General features: G+C 54.7%; 2 protein-coding genes across 3 annotated transcripts; one reads left to right on the top strand and one right to left on the bottom strand.

Moving 5' to 3' along the window:
* Positions 1–836: 836 nt before the first annotated feature.
* CASP9 (caspase 9) lies at positions 837–8,395 on the bottom strand. Its single transcript, XM_072883728.1, has 10 exons — positions 8,213–8,395; positions 7,269–7,488; positions 6,679–6,759; positions 6,436–6,467; positions 5,318–5,494; positions 4,474–4,563; positions 3,608–3,755; positions 2,880–3,059; positions 2,577–2,686; positions 837–1,399 (listed from the first exon to the last, which is right to left on the bottom strand). Exons 1-10 carry the CDS (start codon positions 8,342–8,344, stop codon positions 1,307–1,309), a joined length of 1,263 nt encoding a protein of 420 aa, XP_072739829.1. The 5' UTR covers positions 8,345–8,395; the 3' UTR covers positions 837–1,306.
* Positions 8,396–8,428: 33 nt separating this feature from the next.
* On the top strand, positions 8,429–21,402 carry DNAJC16 (DnaJ heat shock protein family (Hsp40) member C16). Of its 2 annotated transcripts, none has more exons than XM_072883727.1 (14): positions 8,429–8,718; positions 9,667–9,733; positions 10,688–11,003; positions 11,870–12,054; positions 13,392–13,496; positions 14,100–14,258; positions 14,639–14,769; positions 15,013–15,196; positions 15,388–15,570; positions 15,827–15,903; positions 16,391–16,471; positions 16,575–16,673; positions 17,112–17,279; positions 17,711–21,402. In XM_072883727.1, exons 1-14 carry the CDS (start codon positions 8,552–8,554, stop codon positions 18,105–18,107), a joined length of 2,319 nt encoding a protein of 772 aa, XP_072739828.1. In that variant the 5' UTR covers positions 8,429–8,551; the 3' UTR covers positions 18,108–21,402. The 2 variants fall into 2 exon arrangements, with proteins under 2 accessions (XP_072739828.1, XP_072739827.1); XM_072883726.1 differs by having other exon boundaries at positions 17,109–17,279.
* Positions 21,403–21,769: the final 367 nt, after the last annotated feature.

Raw genomic sequence — 21,769 nt, 5'->3', positions numbered from 1 at the left:
CCCCACCCTACTTGTAATTGCTTCTTTCAAGTTTTCAGCTTCTTTTGCCATTGCTCAATAGTTGAAAAATAGTTAAACCCAAACCCCAGGCTGAGATTCACTCTGCCGGCAGCACTCCACTTCCTCAAAACACCTGAAATGCTCCCAAAAAAAAGGAGTGTGGAAATACCTAGCACCTGCAAAGGCAGATTGGAGATCCACTGGTTCCCTGCCCACTCACAAGCATCCCTCACCACCCCGGCAATGCAGAAACAAGGGGGCACAGCACCATCTGTGCTTTATGCTTTATTGCGAGAGCATAAAACACCCCACCCAATGAAGACAGGCCGGGCCAGGCAGCCATACGTGCTGCTCTCGGCCCTGTCCTGGCTCTGCGCAGCGAGCGTGGCAGCGAGCACGGTGGCTCACCAACGCTTCCCTTTCCCGCCTTCCCCAAGGCAGCTGTGCCTCCTGAGGGCAGCTCCTCAGTTTCCAAGGATGCTTTCCCCCCAAAATCCCACATACATCCAGGGTTTCGGACGCAAAACCGTCACCGCAGCAGCTCATCAGGGTGAGTGCTTTACCTCAGCCCTGATATTCAAAGCAATCCTCATCGGTTTCCTGCTGTAACTCCCGTTTAGCGTCCAAACAACTCCTCAAAAGGACACGAGCTGCCTTCTCTGTACACTGGCACGGCTGCATGAAAAACGCCACCAGTAACCATGGAAGGCTAAAAATTTGCATGAGCAAAGTTTTTCTCACTCTTCCTGTTTCAGAGAAGCCTTCAGGAGATGCTGAAATGGCATTCACGAGACAGAACAGATGATGGAATAAAACACAAAAGATTTCTTTCCTTTTTTATTGCGTTTTATTGAAAAAGAGAAATATCGATCGCTAAAATCATTCCATTCCACTTAAGCGCCAGACCTTAATTCCATCCATCGGTTATCCAGGCAGCGAAGGACACAAACATCGCAATCACCGAAAAAAAAATACTCAGAGGCCGAGGGCGGCCGTGTCACGGCAAGCTAGAGGCACTCTCCTCTGCGAGCATAGAGACTCCAGGCTGGCATGTGCCCCGGCGAAGGGCTTTCCTTCACCACCCCTGCTCCGTCCCTAACGTTTCCCCTCAGCACAGCGCCAGTCTCTACTTTATCTCCACCTCGCAGCAACGGCAGCATTCACAGATTGCATTTCTCAAGACAGACATCTCGACAGACAGACAAAAGCCACCGAGAGCACCGATGCCGAGTCACGGCAGGCACAGATTTCATCCGGCCGCAGGGAGGTAACTCTCACGCTTGGCGAGGACCTTGGAGCTGGCCTGTCATTTGCACATGAAGAAGAATTTTTTACGGAGAAAGTTGAAACAGCCTGGGATCTGCTTGTACCTCCCCTTGGCAGAGACGGCATTTGACACCTGAGAACAGAAGGAGAGCGGTTGAGGAGCGGGACACTTTTCCAACTCACATGTCGGGGCGCAGCCTCTCGCGGGAAGCACGGTAATAAGGACAGGGAATGGGACTGCGGGACAGGAGAGTGGGCAGGTCCCTGAAAATGAGATATTTTCGCCAGCAAAAACAAAGGGGACCCAAGGGAATACAACCTTTCCAGAAACCCCGGCTGTACCAGCTGCTGCCGCCTCCGGCGGGTGCTTCTCCGCATGAGCCACAACTCCCTCTTTCCCTTCGGGGGTTTACTGAAAAGCAAATTCCCTTTCCACCCATTTTCTTCCAGACATGCCCGTCATTTCCCCAAGGTCACTTCCCTTGCACCGAATGCCAACCGGCAGAGAGGGTCTCACGCGACTCCCTTGCAATCAATAGCTGCCGTGCCACCGCATGCCAAAGAAGCGCCGTGACATCGGGAAAATGACAAATAAAAAAGTAGGCCCCCTCTCCCCTGCCGCCACCACAAAAGACTTTTCTCCTACCCGCGGAGAACAGTACAAGCGTCTGCAAGTACCTGCGCTGGTCCCCTACTTTGGCAATCTTCTCTAGTCAACAGGGCACGCAAAGGAAAGCGTGTATTAGCCATGCTGGTTCCACGTTCCCAGCAAGTTGCACCCCTCGCTCGCCAGGATATATGAACGCAAACATCCAGCGTCATCTTCCCGAGGGCAAGATACTCCTTGAGACTTTACTAAGTCACAGGAGCTCCAGAAGACACAAAGCCCCGAGAGAGAGCACCTGGGGAGATCTCCAGGCATGAGAGACCCAGCGGGTCTTCCTTAAGAGCGCGATCTGCCCGGACGCACGGCAGCACGCTTACGATGGTGCCCCGAGTCCCATCAGCTGGGACTTGTGAGGATGGGACAAGCTCTGCAATTCTTTGGCCGTCTCCTTGGAAAAGGTTAAAGCCCGTATCTTCAGGATGACTTCTCACTAGAGAACCTCGAGGTGATTTTTGGCAGAGTGAGGCCAGACTCTTTCTTCATCGTGAGGCCTCTCCCCAGCACCTCCAATGAGCCGACCCGTCAACTGAACGCTCAATATCGTCATTCCTTTCTGAAGCATAGACTTCCACGCCCTGACCAATCGCAGCGCCAACTATGTCCTTCATTGCGACTACAAAAAGCAGGACGCAAAGACATTTACCCGCAGTAACATGTTCAGCAGGTCTTCTGAACGGGCATATTGCTCCAGCACGCTGTCTAGCATCTCCACGTACCACGAGCCCCTCGACGCCTCCCTCCAGGAGACAAAACCTTCAGAGAAAGAATGAGAACGCGACCGCTAAAGCCAGTCTTCTGGTCTCGTCTCGCCAAGTTACCACCGCTCCCTGGGTGCCATCTCCAACAAAGCCGGTCACCCCTAACCGTCCCTGACTTTGGCCGCAAAGCTACGATTTTTGTGTTACTTCCCCCGTATCCCGCCAAGAATTTGCACAGGCTATCTCACCTGGGAAAGTTGAGTAGGAGACCAAGATGTCGCTGGGCGTGGGCAAACTGGCTACGGCGTCCGGCTCATCCACGTTACCTGCCGGAGTCTGAAAAGGAGCGGCGTCCGACTCCAAAGAACCTCCAGGAGCTTCATTGCCGGGTGAATCGCAATCCACTACAAAGCCTCGATCTCTTTGTTCTGCAAAAAGCGGCAAGAAGACAATCCCTGAAATTCACCTTACCCAAGTGCTCAACCATCGTACATCCTTCCTTAAGAAAAGATGGAAAAAAAAGAAAGAAAAAATTAAAGGCTCTCCAACAAAACAAAGCTTTTCGGCTCTTTGGCTGTGCCGGTTGAGTCAGAGCCGTTGGGCGATTCACGTGAACGCCCTCAGTCCATGCTTCCCCACCGACCTCAGGGCTGGAGACCCGGAGCAGCCAGTCAGCATGCACCACCTGGCCGTGCGCCGCGATGACTCCCCTCCTTCCATCCCGCATCTCCCTACCGTGCAGTAAAACCCTTCCAGCACCGGCGAGTCGGTACCGCCCTGCTACGAGAGGCTCGTGTCTGAGCCCTTAGACTCAGCCCATGCTAGCAGTAAGAATACGTGGCCAATAGTAAGAGAAGACAGCTGGAGAAACAGGTGACGAGCAAGAAAGGAACGAGAAGCCAAAGCCTAACCACATCTCTGAAGCCTGCTTACGCCCAACAGCTGATTCGCTTCAGGAGCTAAAACAAAGATTCACCTCCACCGCAGGCCTGGATGAAGAAGAGTTTGGGTTTTCCTCTCAAACTCGGGCAATTTGTCCCATTGAAATAGTTCACAACCTTTTCTATGGGAATGGGTTTTCCATCCGTTCCGTAAATGCCTCCGGGAAATTGCATATGGCTCGTCTGCAAGAGGAAAATGCAGGAGCTAGTAACACAGAAGGTGAGGCCAGTTTCAAGGGAGCCTGTTTCTGATCGGGTGCTTTGGAACCTAAAGTTCCCAGAACAAATCTCGCTTCCTCACGTTTGTGCAAATGCATGCCACCACGTCAGGGTGAGGGGATGCCCGGGACTCCTTTGCGGCACGCTAAAACCAAGCAATCCGACTCCTCGGATTACTCAACTCCTATCCTGCCTCCTCCAGCGACAGGGTTCTTCATCCTCTGGGATGACAGGCACGTAATAGACACCATTTTCCTAACAATTGCTCTCCTCTCCTCATCCTTTGAGGCCTCTACCTTGCGATAACTAGGCTTTACTACTAATAGCATCTCCCTGGTCAGAGCTGGAGAAACAGGAAGGCCTAAACAACCACAGTACGAGGGTTAGCGCTACCTCCCTGCGCTCTCTGCCCATCATTCACTTCCAAATTATACGCCCCAACTTCCAAAACCGACAGCACTTGTCCACAGGCCATGCTGGATCAGGCTACACTGGAGAAGCTCCCGTTTTCTTTAACCCAGCTACGAGAGTGTAACTCTTTGCAACGTACGGCCATCCGATCCAATCCGTTGCGCCAGACTGTGTCCCTCCCACCCTGCGTGAGACCGCAGCACAGGGCATTAACCCCTTCCCGCGTGGGCAACCTGGCTGATGAGCAAAGGGAGAGAGGCGAGGAACCCACCTGACAACCATGGGAAAGGATCACCACGACGCAGCAGTCCAAGGCTCTGTGGTCCTGCCGTGCCAGCTTCTGCAGCTCTGAAACCATTTCCTACGTAGAAAACGTCACGGTAACACTTTTTCAAATCACATCTCAGCCACAGATTACTGCTGGGCCCTGCTCCTATCAGTCTATCGCAGCCACGCTGCTCACAAGGACCCGGTCGATCTCTTGGCCGCGGGATAATAACGTGCACCGCACGGACAAGCGGCAAAACCCATCAGCAGACAGCAAGTATTTCTGCTGTTCTGCCCTGATTTAACATTGTCTGCTTTAATTACAGAGATTTCTCTCCTCGCCACGTTCTTTACAACACAGCAACGTCAACCAAAACACACTTCCACGGCACGTCTCTGCTGAAACACACCGCTGCCGATTAGGGGCCGGTGGGTGAGCAGAGAACCTTGTTTTCCTTTCAGCGCCCGCTCCGGATGACTGAGCTCCCCCCGCCGCTTCGAGTAACAGCTGAGGCCTGTACAGACAGGCAAATCACACCCCCGGCTGCACACAACACGGAGGCTGTCGGAGCTGTCACAGATATACAGCCTCGCCAATTTCCCTACAAATCACAACCAGGAATCAACCTTCAGGCAGAAGGGTGAAAACACGCGAGGTCCTTTCTCCTTCTGCAATTGCAGCCTGACAATAAAATAACAGGATGTCAGCGGTTGATTATTTCTTTGTGCAGTGCAGGCCGGGGCTTTCGGCGTGCTGCCGATGCGGGGATACGTCCCGCAATGCGCTCCCATTGCTTCCGGGGGCTCGCCTCTCGTCCCTTGCGCGAGCTGGACACGGCCGGCCTCACCTCAGCTTGGAGATCCTGCCGAGTCAGGACATTAAAGCGCAAGGCCTTGAAGCGCTTCTCCAGCTTCTCGCAGTCCACGTTGGAGCCGTCTCGAGTCGACAGATCCGAGTCTCTACTGAAGTGGACGTTGTTGAGGATCAGGCAGTGTCCGCACGGGTCCGCTTTCAGCTTGTAAACCTGGCAGGCACATATCGCAATTAAACACCCTCTTCTTCGGAGCACTCACCAGCTAACCCAACGGGACGCGACGCCAACGAGGAATGGGAGTCCTTAAAGTAACTCGTTTCACAGCTGTTCCATTTCCCCAGGCCTAGGGATGCAGGAGCATCCGTTCTCCACATGCACATTGTTAGCAGCAGCCGGAGAATGCAAAACAACCTGCCATATCGGGGACCATCTTTGCGGAAAAGCGGCTGCTTCTTTACCTGCAGCATCTCCCACGGCCAGCTGAAGTTTCCGGGAGTTTTTTTAGGTATTGGCATCAAACCTCGTCACGAGAACCCACGCGAGGAGCCAAGAGAACCGGGTAGATAAGTCTCCCAGAGACTCAGCTTTACCATCGATGACAGCACTGCAGGAATTTTATGAGGGCTACCCAAACACCCGCATCCATACAGCTATGAGCCTCGCGCATACACGGCCAAACTATTCGCTCTGCATCAGGAACCCGCAGGCTGACAGAAGGCACCTCCACACACGCGCGCTGCCATATTCACAATACTCACTTCCCTGCATGTCTCCCAACGCGCCACAGTGTGCTGCACGCGTTCCTTATTGTCTTCCCGGCTTCTGTTTCTCAACGCTGAGATTACAAAGTCTAAACGCTGCTTCGCAGACAACACGTGAGGCAGTGCCTTAGGAAATTACCAGTTGCCTTGCTGGAAACTGTTTCAGTGCAACCTTTCGCTCTACGATACGTTGCTTGGGCTACAGCTACGGTAATCCTAAGGAGGAGCTGGCTAATGATTGACCTCCTCCGAGCTTATCAGCCCCGTTTGACCAGCGTCAGCCTCAGAGCGAGCACTCTGAGAGCAAGCAGCAAAACCCAGCTGTCCCAGGGCCATTTCCCGGCAGCCTTCGCTGAATGGGGAACGCTTTGGGCCTAACCAAATACTAACCAGATCGCTGTTCCTCTTGTCAACGGCCGAACCTACAACACACAACAGAGACACGGTATTTAGCTCTCTGCGCTCCACAATAAGCCATTATACCCGTTCCTCCTCCCGGAATTAAGGTCAATCCCTCCCTGTAGCCTGCAACGTGTTGGCAATGCGTACGACTTCCCTCTTCCCACCGCGCCACGCGCTGGAAACGAGCGTTTGGCACCCCGTCTCTCTGGAACAGCCTGGGACATGGCTTACCCCAGGCTGGAGCGGGAGGCCTTCCAGGTCTTTCACTCTCAGCTTGGACTGGGATGGACAAACGTTCAGGAAAGTTCACAGCTGTAATGACACAGGACAGTCGGGTCCCACCTTCTCCCCTTTCCAAGTTCATGCTACAAGTCACCGACCCGGGGTCCCCGGAAGGACCTGAACCAACAGGTGCCTGTCGCAGTGACCCTGCCACGAGGCTGCGATATGACATCGCGCCCGTTTTCCCCTTTTCAGGGTTCAACAGACTACAGTTTCTCCCTACAACTGCACGAGCTGGATCTGCACACAGATTCAGCAGAGCGCGAGATGGCAAGGACGTGGCAAAATCGCTTTTTGCCAAGGTACCATGGAGGTCACATGCAAAAAGACGGAGAATGAAGCTCCTAACGCCATGGGCACACAGCTGGAGCTTAGAAGCTTCCGCTGCCAGAAAGTGTGCCATTCTCCCACCAGCTCCACGTAGCCACCTCTACAAGCCACACTCCCGGACGATAAGAAGCAGGACTTCTCAGACTATGCCCCACACCAAGAGGGATGCTGCTCTTTGCCCAGAAAACAACCAGGCCCTTCATACTTACTTTTATTGCGCTTTTCTCCACGTAAGTCCAGCTCAACAGGCCTCAGGTCCACCAGCTGCGGCGGTGCCTGCAGGCGTTCACATTCCTCGATCAGCATATCCGCGAGGTCACCCTGCCCGGTGTCCCGCAGGATCGAGAGGAAGATAGGAAAAGCCTGTTTCCCTCGAGTCTCCAGGTCGATGACCAGCTGCCGGGCTTGCTCCCCTCGGCTGCCGGCGCTCTGCAGAGGATAAAGCCCAGAACAACGCGTGTTCGCTCCAAGCCAAGGCGCTCTGCCCAGCCAGCCCTTCTGACCGGCACCCAGCGAGGGGAAACATGGGCACCTGCATCGAGCACATCTACACGGGGCGAACGAGACCGAGACCCAGCAGCCACAGTCACAGAGGCCCCCAGCAGCCACCCGAACCCCAGCCCCGACCCCGAAGCCCTGCCGCCTCTGCTCAGACAGGCAGCTGCAGCCCCCGTAGGGCTTGGAGGGAGAGGGGACAACCAGGCATTCCCCAGCCTGTCACCGGTGCGTGGGACAAGGTAAGACACCCCCAGGCCTGTCACCAGTAACAGAGAGGGGAAAGGGGGGCCCCTTAAGCCTGTCCTTGGGATGGGGGCCCAGGGAGAAACCCCCATGCCTGGCACCAGCTGGGGCAGGGGACAAGAAGGGACAATGAGATTTGGGGGGGTTCTTACACTTCTTACCCGCAGGGCTTGGGGCGGGAAGGGACAAGGGCGACCCTCCAAGCCTGTCACCAGAATGAGGGGGCAGGGGGGCCTCCCTTGGGCCTGACACCGGGGTGAGGGGACACGGGGGCCTCCCTCGGACCTGTCGCCGGGGCTGAGGGGACACGGGGCCCTCTCTCGGGCTCGTCACCGGGGCTGAGGGGACACGGGGCCGCCCCCCGGGCCCGTCCCCAGACCTGAGGGGGACAGGGAGGCCGCCCCCAGCCCACCTGCAGCTCCTCGACCATGGGCCGGGTGAAGAGGCCGCGGTCCTCCAGCGGGTCCCAGAGCGGCGCCACCCGCAGCGCCGCCACCAGCCGCGCCCGCCCGCGCCGCAGGGCCCGCCGCTGCGCCTCCTCCATGGCGCCGCCGCCGCTCTAGCCGCCCGCCTCGGTGACCGGAAGCGGCACCGTCTCTATGGTGACGGCGCGGCGGGCGCGCCGGAAGCGGCCGCGCAGGGTGGGTGAGGGCGGCCCGTCCGCGGCCCTCGCCGGTCCCCGCAGCACCGGTGTCCGTCCCGCCCCCGCCGAGCCCGCGGGGCCTCCGCCGGCCCTCTGCCCGCCGGAGCCATGGAGCTGGGGCGGGCGGGCCTGGCCTGGGCCGCCGCCCTGCTGCTGGCGGCCCTGGGAGCGCAGGCCGCGGCGGGGGATTTCGACCCGTACCGCGTCCTGGGGGTCGGCCGGAGCTCCAGCCAGGCCGACATCAAGAAGGCCTACAAGCGGCTCGCCCGGGAATGGTACGTGCCTCCCCTCCGCCCCGGCCTTCCCCCGGGCTCTGAACCCGCCCCCCAGCACCGGGGCGGGACGGGCACACGGACCCGGGGACAGACACACGGTGTCGTTCCGCGTCCCCTCGGCTGACAGAGGTAGGCCGCTGTGCTTTGAGGAGCGGGTGACGCTGCCGGGTGGTGGCATTAGCCACCTCACCTGGCTGTCCGGGCCAGACGAGGCTCAGCAGGCGGTCAGAGACGAGCGCCGGGTCTTCCTCGCAGGCCGAGCGCCATGCTGAAACCAAGCAGACACCTTCCCAGTAGCAATCCGTGCTGTACAACCCTCCCAGAGCCTGGCTACGGGGAGGAACGTTCTCCCCGACTCAACTGAGAACCTTTAATACGCCAGCATCCAGGTCTCGGTTTGATACATGGATGCCCAAGGGCAACTCGACCCCCGTGCCAAAGGGAAGCGCGTTGGATCTGCGAGTGTCGTGCTCCTCGCTTCGGTGGTGTGCGTGAGAGAGGCAGGCTCAAGGCGTAGCCTCAGAAAAATCACCTCACCCGGCGCTTTGAGAGCCTGCCTAGTTTTGCCTGAGACATCCCCGAGGGCTGCGACGGGCGATGTTTTACCAGAAGAACCTGGTAGATATGTAGGGCAGCAGCTGAGGGATGCGTCCCCGTAGCGGGTAGGAAGGATACACGCTCCCTGGGCCTGGGCTCGGGCCGTCAGCGACGGATTGGATGGAGGGACAGGTCTGCAGGTGCACGGCGCACGTCCCGGTGCTGCATTTTGGGATGGGGTTTGGGCAGGGAGAGCACGGGCTGGGTATAAAAAATCTGATCTCGGTCTCGGGGATGCTGCTGCCTGCCCTAACTGTCCACATCCCGCTGGCCTCTGACGGGAGGCCGACGGCTCGCTGTGCCCCACCTGGGGAACTGCTGACCCCCTTTTCCTCCGGTTCTGCCCTGTAGGCACCCTGACAAAAACAAGGACCCGGGAGCAGAAGACAAATTCATCCAGATTAGCAAGGCCTACGAGGTAACACACTCTTCTCGCTAAACTCCCGCTGTCGTTAAAAGTTACACGACCTTATTTTTCCCCCTGTAGCTTTGGGCTTTTTCCGCATCCGTCTACATGGAGGGGTGCTTGACCCTGTGGAGGCGGACGCTGTGGACCAGAAACGTTTCCTTGGCTTTCTCAACAGAGAGCCGCTGGATGACACCAGCGTGGCGTCTGTTGCCAGTACTTTGCTCTGGGTCTGCCCTGTTCTCACTAAAAAGCCTCAGATGAGGGAGGAGCGGGTATTTGCCGAGCCCCGCACGGCTGGGGGCCGTCTCATCCATGTCACGCATCCATATAAGCATTTTGGGGGTGATGTAAGCAATGTTCATCACCACAGGGCTTGAGTCGCTTCAAATTATTCTTTGCACAAGTAGGTATTTGCACATCACTCCCGCACGGCTCTTGAAATCGGCTGCCCCAGTTTCCGGTGGCTGACCCGATACTTCCACGACAAGCGAGCTGAGCCCATGGAAATAAAGCAAATCCTCATCTCCCAGCCAAAAAACACAGTCTCTCCGTGAGGCTTCGGGCCACTCGCTAAAACTTCTGGCGCTTTCGATGCGCTAAGAAAACCCTCCATGTTCAAGCAGACACCGGCAAAAGCCGCTCCAGAAAAGAGCGTTAATGCTTAGACGGCGTGACGTCCAGGCTCAAGGAGTGATTGGTGTCAGAAACGGGTGCAGCAGTCTCGATTTACGGGCTCCTATTCTTTGGCTTTTGCCTTTTTTTAGCCTTCTTTACCACAGCAAGCCTGGAGGCGATGCGATAGTTTCCTTTTCCAGAATATTTATCCCTCTGCCATGCGGCAAAGGCTGCGCGTTCCCTCGTAGCCCGTCCTTAGGCAGCTGCACTTATTTACTACAGGATTATTGTCAGGGCAGTTCCCCCTCACGGTTTCAGGCGACCATTCTTCTATCATCTGCTTCCCAGATTCTCTCCAATGAGGAGAAGAGGGCAAACTTTGATCGCTACGGAGATGCCGGGGAAAGCCACCAGCATCGCCAGTTCCACCACTTCCATGAAGGCTTCTATTTTGACGAGTCCTTCTTCCATTTCCCCTTTCATTCGGAGAGGCGCGACAACTCCGACGAGAAGTATTTGCTCCATTTTTCCCACTACATCAATGAAATCGTGCCAGATAGTTTCAAGAAGCCTTACCTCATCAAAATAACCTCGGACTGGTGTTTCAGCTGCATCCACATCGAGCCCGTGTGGAAGGAAGTCGCTCAGGAATTGGAGGCACTGGGTAAGGACAAGGCCGTTCAGGCTGGGCGCGCGTCCCTTGCCCGGCACGGCCGTGGCGATTGCCTTCAGCTTTGCAGGGATGAGTTTCACCTGTAGCTTACCTTGGGCATTTATCCTAATGCTTTCCTGAGCATTACTAACATCGTCATCGATGAGGCTACATGTTAGAAACGAGGAAAAAACTAGTCCCATAGCTCACAAGGGTGAGATGCCTTTTCTCCTGACCGTACGGCTAGCGGCTTAGTCCAACGCCGATGATAATAAATGATGGCGTGGCCAAGCGCACCACCACGCGTTTGGGCCATCAGCGTAAGCGCTGTGTCGCTCTCCGTCCTGCACTTGGATGGCTTTGATAAGCAAAGATCCTGGCAGAATACGGCCTCGGCTTTAGGGCTGCTACCATACAGTGATGTTTTGAGGCTCATTGAAGATGTTTGGATGCCAAGGAAGTATTTTTTACTCGCCCCTCCAGCCCCAGCTTCCTTGTTTTGCCCACAGATGTGGTCTGCACGCACTTCTGGAAAAGCACAAGCTCAGCAGACAGCAGGAGACAAAGGCAGTGTAGTTCCCTCCTACTAAGATTTTTCTCCTTGAGGTTTTAATGTAGCACATGAACTACCATTGGACAGAAGGAGAGAGGACAGCGTGTTCTCTCTCCCTCCCCTACCCCCCCCAGATAGAGCTATGAGTTTTAAATACAATCTTCGAGGATTGCAAGAGGAGGAAAGTACAGAGGTAGGAGGGACAGTCCCACGAATAACTCCCGAGCAGGGTGCTGGGCAAGGGAACGGGTCTTCCGCCTCAATGTTCTACAAGGCGTTTTGGGTTGCCGGCGCTCTTTCACGTGAACCCACTCTCCTTTTTCAGGAGTGGGAATCGGAGTCGTCCACGCTGGGTACGAAAGGCGCCTCGCCCATCACCTAGGTGCGCACAGCACGCCGTCCCTCCTAGGGCTCATTAACGGGAAAATAACCTTCTTCCACAACGCTGTCATTCGAGAAAACCTGCGGCAATTTGTGGAGAACCTTCTGCCAGGGAATCTCGTAGAAAAGGTACGTTGTAGTAGGAGTGTGTGTCTTCTTGTGTGTGTCTGCCTGTTCATCTCTCTGCAGCTGTTTCGGTGGCTAATCTGTTTAACTCGGCCCCCGAGCTGGTCTGCGTCACAAACGCGAGAAGATCCGACTGAGACTGGTGAAGCGAGGCGTCTTGAGAGCTGTAATTACAGCTCCAAACCCCGGAGCTGTCGGAAGCAATGGCGCGACGTGGCTCCGTACCGCTTCTCCTTGTAACCGCTACTACGCGGTTACACCAGTGACTTTGTGCGCCTGCTGCTCTCCCGGTTGTGATACCCCACGGCTGCATACACCAGATACACCAGAGCTGTACAAAAGCTACCCCTGGGTTAGGAATCTGTGATCGGGCCCGACCTACCTGCTGGATTTCACTTCCCTTCTCCTTTCTCGGGGTTTCAGCCAGCAAATTGAGGACCGCTCCCTAACTTGTAGGCATTGTCTGCTAAAACTCACCCACGCAGAGACCCGTTGCTTGTTTTGTCCGGTTTTGATTCAGACCTTTGAAACTGGAGCCGGCAGCACAAGCCCTTTCAAAGTTTTAGGTAAAACCTCCTCCTAGATAAAAACATTCCTGCATTTTGGCCTTCCTCAGTTATTTTTGGCAGTGTCCTAAAGCACTTGCCTCCCCTTTCAGTGCAATGTGGCCGGGTCAGCCCCCACAGCGCTGTCACCTGCCTGTCCTCTGCCTGGAGCCTCGTCCACCTCGCCTCATTTTCCCACGGGGTCTTCAGCGAGGGCTGCCCTTCCCAACGGACTCTCGGCCGGCTGTCCTCTGGGTATTTGAGTTCTCGCCCCAAAAGCAGGTTCTGCTGTCCCTTTCCACACCTAAAGCAGCCATTTCCCCTCCCGCAGCGAGGCGTTCCTCAAAAACCAAGCTAGCCGTAAAACGAGCCGCCGTGATCTCCCTTTTATCTCCTTCCTCTGGGTCAAAGAGGTACCGCAGCTGGAACAGGGCAGGTTTGAATGGAGCTCATGGGTGCCTGTTAACCCTTGGCTTCCCACTATGTATGAAGCGTACGACCCCAATGAACAGTTGTGAGACTGAAAGTGGCATCAGCATTGACTGGAAACAGCCTTGAGAGGGGATGCAATAACTAAGAGGGGTGGTGGGGGACGAAACCGATGGTTGCAGTTAATTTCCTGCATCAAAAAAGCACAGATCGGGCATAGCTGTTGGAAAGACAAACCCACGGTCTGCTTCCTCTAACACCTGGACAGCTTTTCCAGACTCGGCTCTCATTCAGCCACCTGATCGTGCAGCATTGCACACGTCTAACAGCGCCGCGGCTAAACTAATGTGCTGATTCTCTTTAAAGATTACAGATAAAAACTACATCCGCTTCCTCTCCAACTGGAAGAAAGAAAACAAGCCCCACGTCCTTCTATTTGATCACATGCCAGTTGTGCCGTTATTATACAAGGTAATAGGATTTCTATTGCTGCGTTGTTGACGTGCGAATAAATCCAGCTGTTCCAAAAGAAAAAGCAATACTGCCGTGAGCAGAGGTGGATTGACACCGCTCAATACTATTGCCCGGTTCCCAGAGAGCAAGGTGATTTGTATCGGTTGAAAATGGCATGGCCAGATGACCGACCTCATTAGGAGACGGTTTCTCTGTCCTGCTACGCATGTACCCTTAGCGAACATGAAGGCGCGGGTGGGTTTTGGAGGGAGCGGCAACAGAGGCGTGTATTAACCTTTATCGGCAACGAGAGAGACTTTTGCGGCACATCTACTTTGGGTTAGTGGAAAGCCTGTTTCCTAAGAAACCCCTGCTACCGTGCCGGATGTCAGGTTGTAAAATAAAGCTGCAGATCCACTGAGGCTCCCTGTACGATGACTAAACGAATGCAAACCGCAGCTTGGCAAAGGAGAGGAAGGGCTTTTTCCTCTCGCGGCGCCCGCCCGATGACATTTAAACAGCGGGAGGTGTTCTCGAAGCAAAGTCACCGCAGGCACTCGGGGGAGAAAACGTCGTTTGCTCTCTAATGTAAACACGCGCTGGTGCTTTCTTCCCGACCAGCTGACTGCCTTCGCCTACCGAGATTACTTGTCCTTTGGTTATGTGTACGTCGGACTCCGAGGCACCGAAGAGTTGTCCCGTCAGTACAACATCAACGTCTACACTCCCACCATGATGATCTTCAAGGAGCACATCGACAGGCCCGCTGATGTCGTGCAGGTATTGCTCAGAGCCCTCTCCGAGAGCTTATGTGAAACGGATGCTGAGGTTTGCTGCCTGAGCTTGCGATGAGGGGTCGGTCGGTGGTGCGTTTCAGAGTAAAGAGCGTTTGTTCTCAGCGGAAACGGGAGCTTCGGCAGAGGCAGAGCGCGACTGTTAGGAGGGAGGGAGCTCGGTAGGCTTCAGCGATGGTGTCTGACCTTTTGAGGAGGGTGGCTGCAGGTAGCGTCCCAGTCTCAGGGCCTCAAAACGCCTTGGGCGATTCCAGCGAGGACCGAGCTGGCTGGCAGCCTTCCCCAGGCTTCGGACAAGAACGTTGCGACAGCTTTACTCTCCTTGTGCCGCCCAGTACTGACCTCCGCTTTCTTTGTCCTCGCCAGGCACGAGATATGAAGAAGCAGCTCATTGACGACTTCCTGTCCCAGAATAAGTTCCTCATGGCGGCCAGACTCACCAACCAGCGATTGTTCCAGGAGCTGTGTCCCGTGAAGAAGTCTCACCGTCAGCGAAAGTAAGGCTCTGCGGGTGACCTGTCCCCCTGTTTTGTTCCCCGAGGCTCGGGGGCTGCTCCTAAAGCCACTTTTTGTGTGATTCTGAGGGAGAAGGGAAATGACTGCATTGGATCGTGCTGGGTCTCCGCATTGTTGGATAGGTCTCTGGCCATTCAGGATCGTTGTGGCTAGTGGAAAGGGGATGGTTGTTTCCTCTCACGTCCAGAATGGCTCTTAATCCTCCATCTCGTTGTGTTGCCTAGGCACTGCGTGGTCTTAATTACCGGAGAAGGCGATAAGTTTGCTGAGGCTTATGAGACATTTTTGACTTTTGCTGTGGCCAACACCAAAGACACGCTGAAGTTTGTGCACATCTATAATGATCGGCAGCCGGAATTTGCGGACGCCTTGCTGATGGATGAGGAGAAGTATCGGGGAAAATCAGCTGTGAGGGTTTCCTTGTATTCCCCCCCCCCCCCCCCTTCTTCTTTTCATCTGTCGTTCTAATTCACATTGCTTTAGGTAGGATGCTATACCTTGATCTGACACCTAATTCTGGGCAGCGATTTGAAGCGTCACATCTTCCCCGTAAAAAGGACCTTCCTCTCTGACATCTGCGATGTTATTGGCTCGTCCAGGTGGTCATTTTGGAGAGACGCAATAACGCGGGGAAGATCGCCTATAAAACCTTGGAGGAGGCCTGGCAAGGCAGCAAAGAGGACAACTTCATCCTCCTGGATCTCCTGGACCAGCTGAGGACAGACCCCGGCCTTCTCTCTTCAGAGACCGTCCTGGCAGACTTGAATGATGAACTCGCTCCTGTAAGTGCACGGCCTTTCCAGCCACCTAATGACCGTGTTACCTTTTGGGACGGTCCCACTGTGGTCCGTCACGGGCGTTAGTTATATTTTAAAATACCAAGGCAAGACTCTTAAAGGTTTTCTCGCTCACAGAAGGAAGCTCGTGGCATGCTCCAAAGCTGCTTCGGCTCAGGGTTCTCTTTAAGGGGTGGGGGTCCTATCAGGGTCCTGATTAGCGCTTTTGTCATTTGCTTTTTTCTTTTTTCTTTTTCAATAGATGTTCCTTATCCGATGGCTCTACTCCATGCTGGATTATCTCTGGGACTGCTGGGACAGTTTGTTTCACAGTAACTGGTATGGATTGGGTGTTAATGAGTCTCGATAGGGAGCAGGATTGCTATTATCTTGTTCAGATGCGTAGTAGCACCAGGTTCTTATTAACAGGAATGGAGAACATATCAAAACACAGAGGTGCCTGTGCTCTCTGGAGATTTAGGTGAAGAGCGCTGACACCACAGTGACGTTAGCTTCTGCCTCGAGTACTGGGCGCTTTCGCCTTGAGGCTGAGCGTGGATGGTACGCTCCTGAAAACACACGTCCATTGCCATTTTTCACCACGTCCCTGTCACCTGCTTTTAAAATGGATCCATTTTTGTCCTCCTCCTTTTGGGCGGGAGCCGGACACTGCTCAAAATCTCGGTCGTCTTTAAGACCCCAGGAAATGAGCCGAGTTACTGGGGAAACTGCACGGTATTGCTCGAGGCAGACGGGAACTAAAATTCGAGCAGAAACTGCGCAGCTCCTCCCGGACCTGACTGCTGTTTGCAAATCTTCCCCTCAGGCGAGAGATGATGCCGCTGCTGTCCTTGCTCTTCTCTGCGCTCTTCATTCTCTTTGGCACCGTTATCGTTCAGGCTTTCAGGTGAGTGCACGCCAAAACGCCCTAGGGGATCTTACGGTCCAGCCGGTAGCACCTCCGTCCAATCTGGTGCCTTAAACACACACAGGATAATCTTCCTTTGCAGTGATTCGAGTGATACAAGGGACTCTCCTCCCTCTGAGAAAGAAGAAACCGCCGCAAAGACCGAGAAGAACGATGCGAGCTTCGGCAAAGAGAGTAACAGGTTCCCTCTCTCTTTCTCCAGACATGTTTTCTGCTGACGCGTTGCTCGGGGAGCGCTGCGCAGGGCACGCGCAGAGCGCGTTAGGTGGACGGCAGAGAAGGGCCAGAGTTGCCCGGATGTGGTGCGGCCATCCGCAGGCGCAGCGAGGCGAGCAGGCGTGGTGGGTAGCCAGGACCCGGGCCAGCAAGGATGGGGGTCCACAAACTTGATTATTAAGCGATTCCCACCAAGTTTTCCCCAGACAACGTCCTCGGGGGAAAGGTAAAGGTCTGACTGACTTGTTGAAAAAGATCCGAGTCTGGCCGTCACACCAATTAAACTGGCTTTAGCTACAGGGCACAGCATAAGGAGGCAGGGAACAAGTTCACGGTTTGTCTGTCCTCAGTCACTCCCAGTGCCTCGTTTCCCTTTCACTCGGTCACTGTTTCGTTGCAGCAGGATTCCCAAAAAGGGCTTCGTCGAGGTGACTGAGCTAACGGACATCAACTATAACAGCAACTTGGTACGCCTGAGGCCGGGTCACATGAACGTGGTCTTGATCCTGTCCAACTCCACCAAAACCATCCTCCTCCAGAAGTTTGCCCTGGAAGTCTACACGTTCACAGGGTAGGCTGGGGCCCTCTACCGGGTTTCTTTCTCTTTTAACAACTTGTGTAATGCCGCTCTGACGACAAGTTAGGAGCGGCGTTGGCTCGACTGCCAGGAGGGAATGCTTCTGGCGAGCGAAGCGGCCTCCGCGCTCAGCAGCGGCGACGGGCCGCCCAAAACCAAGCGGCCTTTCCTGCCTGTACCCGGTGAAGGTGGCCAGACAGGTCTGGCACTGCTGCCGCTTTGGCTGTACCCACATTTCAGCAAATGGAGAGCACGGCAGCACTGCACGCTAGGTCATTGTCACCAGTGCTGGACTGGGGTAAAGGAGGAGCTGTGGCGACACGGCTCTGCGCCTGCCCTTGTTTACAAAGGCTTACCTGTCTGGTAGGAATCCGCCCGGACTCGGGAGACATGCTAATCCTGCTTCTCCTCTGCTCTTCCCCCAGGAGCAGCTCTCTCCACTTCTCCTTCCTCAGCCTGGACAAGCACCGAGAATGGCTGGAGTACCTGTTAGAGTTCGCGCAGGATGCGGCCCCCATCCCGAACCAGTACGACAAGCATTTCCTCGAGCGTGACTACACGGGCTACGTCCTGGCTCTGAACGGCCACAAGAAATACTTCTGCCTCTTTAAGCCTCACAGATCGGGGGATGAGGGGGGAACCCTGGGATCGTGCGAGGATTACGATTCCTCGCTACCCACGGAAGCCAGAGGGAAACCCTCCTGCAGCCCGGGATCTAGATCCATCAAAAACAAATTACACAAATTGTCCTTTTGGATGGAACGCCTCCTAGAGGGTTCCTTACAGAGGTTCTATATCCCCTCGTGGCCCGCGCTAGACTGAGGGCTTTTACAGAGATTCTAACGGACAAACTTTTTATGAAGATGACAAGGGACAGCTCTTTCCAGGATTCCACGAACAAGCGTGACGAATGGACCTTAGGTTTTAGATGAACTCTCCTAGGGCCGGCGACTAGAAAATACCTCCCCGTGTCTGGAGCCCGGGAGCGCAGCCAAGCGCGCCGAAATTCCCTCCACCGACTCCTTCGTGCGTTCGGATGCCGTACTACCGAAGAGCCAAGAAGTCTGTTTCTCCCTTCTTGTCCTGCCGCATCTTCTTCCCGAGTCGCCCCTGTTCCATCTCTCATTTTACCTCGGTTGAAGAAAAACCCGTGACTTCGCCACCGCAGCGACTCGGTCCGGACCGAAGGCGGCCGGTGGCGCAGGTCGGGTCGTGGTTCTCTCTCCCCTTCCCCGTGTGCTTAGCCCATGGTGCATGGTGTAACACTGGCAAGACCCTGCAGACCCTCCCAGGCCCTGCCCTTCCGAAAGGCCTCCTCCCGCCAGGCAGTCGTACTTTATCGGCTTTCCCCGTGGTAAGTGATCTAGAGGACGGTCGGGAGCGTCTCCCTCGTAGCAAACCCGTAGCTGGGACTCGCCTGTGGTGCGGGCTAGTAGGCGATCTGCATGTTTCATGCTCCTCGTGTCCTAGTTCCACGTGCAGCTTCACCAGCTAAACCGTAACCGGGGAGGGAAGGGGTTTTGCACGGCCGTAAATACTGTAAGGTGTTGAGCCATTTAAATGTCACATTGATTTCTCAGATGCCTTTCTGCTTCTGTCGATTTTAGACGATGTATCCTAGAGCCATAACTTTTAACTGTGTCCTCAGATTGTAGGCGTGAGCTGCTATGAGCCAGTAGATGTGTAAAAGAAACTCTACCTAGCTGCTAGGGAGTTGGTCCGGGCTCCTTTCGAACACCCTTACATCTGTAGTACAAACCAACCTTTCTTTGTATCAAGGAACCTAAATCTTCGATGATTGTATTCTTGAAACGTTGCCCCAGAAGTGCTGTAGCATCAGACCGTCGCTTACGTGTCAAACTCCTTTTGGTTTAGGCGTGGGTTGAAGATGCTTGGTTTCAGCCTCTCACCTGTTTCCTTCTTGCCACAAACCTTTGTTTCTCAGCACGCAGGCTGCTGCCTGGGGTTTTTGTTTGTTTGCGTTGGGGTTTCTTTGTCTTTTTGAACTCGTAGGTCTGTGTGAAGCTAGAACAGTCGTAAAGCGCAGGGTTTGGTTTGTGCTTTGCTCTAGCAGTGCTCCAACAGCTGCTTTCAACACCGCAGGGGGAATGGGTGGCCCTTTGTAAGGCGGAGGGAAGGCGAGCGGCAAACTCGCGGCCGCTTTCCGCTCCTCAAGCGATAAAGCAAAGCAGCAGGGTTTCTCTTCGCAGCCAGGACTGAAATCCTGTGGGGCTTGCGCTTCCTTTTCACCGCTCCGCGGCAGACGCCGTCGCCCGGGCTGGTACTCGCTGCGCCTCCTCCTGCCGCTCGGCGCAGGACCCACGCCCCCGCGGTACCGAGTCACCGTTAGGCCACAGCTCTGCCAAAGCACGGGGTCTGAGTGGGGCGGCTTTTGCCATAGGGCTCTGAACCCAACGGTAGAGCACTCGGTCGAGAACACGGCGTTAATTAAAAGCTCGCTCGGCCCTTGCCGCCTTAGTTACCATCTTAGCAGAGCAGCCAGCAGGAATAACAACTACACCAATCTCTGAGCTAGCTGCTGATCCCGTACAAAATGCAGGAATGCTCAAGTCATTTGGCTGCCTACGTGACCTAGTTGCTCACAAACTCTTGGCTTGCTGCATTCTTCCCGCCCTGGGAGCAGATTGGCGTGCTTCAGCCACCACAGGTATCTCAAAGGCCGTGTATGACGTACTTCCAAATAAAGGCTACGATGCTACCAACTGACCCCATGTGAGGTTACTTAATTTTAGCTCAGCAGACTCTGAGCTTGGGCTGCTGCACGAGTGAGGCACTAGAGCTGAGGGAAAGAAGGAAGGTGAGGTCTTCTCCCTGCCCAAAGCTCCGAGGCGCACACGTACTGCTGAAATAGAACGGGAGGGGGAACGAAACGCTGGCCTGATGCTGCTAGGTTTCATTTTCATTTGGCTGGAGCGATCGCCGTAGCACTCTTGTGTTTTTCCCACAGCCTACCGTGCAGAACGTGGCTAGAGTAAGGTCGTAGCCCGGTGGAAGGCTCCGCGTAACTCTTTAAATGTTTGCAAAAGCAAAAAAGAACACTCTCTAGGTCTCTGCTGTCTATTCAGCTCGTCAGAAGCCAGGAGAGAACCCTGGACACGTTAAAAAAAGTGCCTAGTTGGGCTACAGCAAGGGAATTCAGCCCCACCCCAAGTAAGAAGATAAGGCCTTATGGCCTTCAAAATACAGTTCGTGTGCTGCACACCTGCCTTTTTTTTTTTTAATTTTCTTTTTAGCACAGGTAACCTCCCCTTTTAGACAGCATTTTGTTTAAGGAGTGCTTGCAGCAGTCCACCCTCGCCGGCTGTGGCAGGATGGGAGCACGGCTCCTGTTTAGCTGTAACTCTGCTCTTCACGGCTTTTAACCAGGTCAGACTAACTCAGCTTGTGTCGATGTTTTATGGAAAAACTTCTTTTGTGGGCTGAAGCCAACGCCAGACTGTTCTAAACCCCTCGCTGAGGTAGCGTTAGTGACCATCGAGGAGCACGGGTGCTTGCTTTCTTGTAGACGAGCGTGGTCAGAGGCTGCTTACGCCTGAGGTCTGTCCGCCCTCTCCCAGCAGGTGCAAGCCATTGCCCCCTGATAATTTTCCAACCTGCTGCCTCCAGCGGCGCTTGACCCATATCGTAACGTCTCATCAGCGAAATGCACTTGCGATTCCGTTATGCACATGGCGGTCGGTGACCCAAAGATTGAGAAAATGCAGTCCTAATGCACTATTCTAGCGAAAGCCGAGCAATCGCACACCGCTCAGAAGCTGAAGCGAAGGGATAGAGACCCCTAGTCTAAAGGTTGTACCAAAACTCCTCCCTGTACCGAGCGTGGTGGGCAGCAGCCGTCCGCGGCTGCCTGCCTGCGCTCTGCCATTCACCGAAAGCCTGCCAGGAACTAGTACACTAACGCAGCCCGAGAAGTAGGACTGAAAACTAGGTACATATTTTGCACTTTTGATACTGGGAGGGGGGGGAAATTAACTTATTTGGCAAACTTGTCTTTTTTTATTTTTGGTTTTTTTTTTTTTTTTTGTATTTGTGAACAGGCACTGATGTCATGTTGTTTTAAGACGATTACAGATTCGCAACCAAAATAAACTATTTTAATGTGTGATGAAGTGGCTCTGTGTTTCCATGTACAAACGGACCACGCCTCCGCGTCAGCTCTGAAATGCCAGGGGCGATCAAACCGCTCCTGCCACAGGCGATGCCTGGTTATCCCCAGCAGGAAATTCAGTCAAATATCCCCCTCCTCTCAGACCGAGCCCCGGGCCACCTTCGGCGGCCCTCCCTTCCTCCACATTCATTGTCCTGCTGCTGTGTCTTAATGGGAGAAACCTTTTACCAGCGACAGCTTTGCCGTGAGCCCCTGTGAGCCAGGTGAGTAATTCCAGCTGTGAGAGCAGAGGCGAAGCGCCATTAGCCTCATCTTTCCCTTTCCCAGGCTAAACGCAACAGCTACAGACACCGGT

Source organism: Ciconia boyciana, chromosome 19 (genome assembly GCF_034638445.1).
Source record: "Ciconia boyciana chromosome 19, ASM3463844v1, whole genome shotgun sequence".
NCBI lineage: Eukaryota > Metazoa > Chordata > Aves > Ciconiiformes > Ciconiidae > Ciconia > Ciconia boyciana.
Note: the sequence above shows the minus strand (reverse complement) of the source record. Positions and strands in the feature narration are given on the sequence as shown.

Excerpts from the sequence above, each read along its gene's own strand:
- CASP9 (XM_072883728.1), bottom strand. The coding sequence starts at position 8,344 with ATGGAGGAGGCGCAGCGGCGGGCCCTGCGGCGCGGGCGGGCGCGGCTG. Across the intron at positions 6,760-7,268 it reads TGGAGAAAAGCGCAATAAAA|CTGTGAACTTTCCTGAACGT; the intron begins GTAAGTATGAAG and ends GTGTCATTACAG. Across the intron at positions 3,756-4,473 it reads TCCTTTCCCATGGTTGTCAG|ACGAGCCATATGCAATTTCC; the intron begins GTGGGTTCCTCG and ends TTCCTCTTGCAG.
- DNAJC16 (XM_072883726.1), top strand. The coding sequence starts at position 8,552 with ATGGAGCTGGGGCGGGCGGGCCTGGCCTGGGCCGCCGCCCTGCTGCTG. Across the intron at positions 15,197-15,387 it reads AGTATCGGGGAAAATCAGCT|GTGGTCATTTTGGAGAGACG; the intron begins GTGAGGGTTTCC and ends TGGCTCGTCCAG. Across the intron at positions 17,280-17,710 it reads GAAGTCTACACGTTCACAGG|GAGCAGCTCTCTCCACTTCT; the intron begins GTAGGCTGGGGC and ends CTCTTCCCCCAG.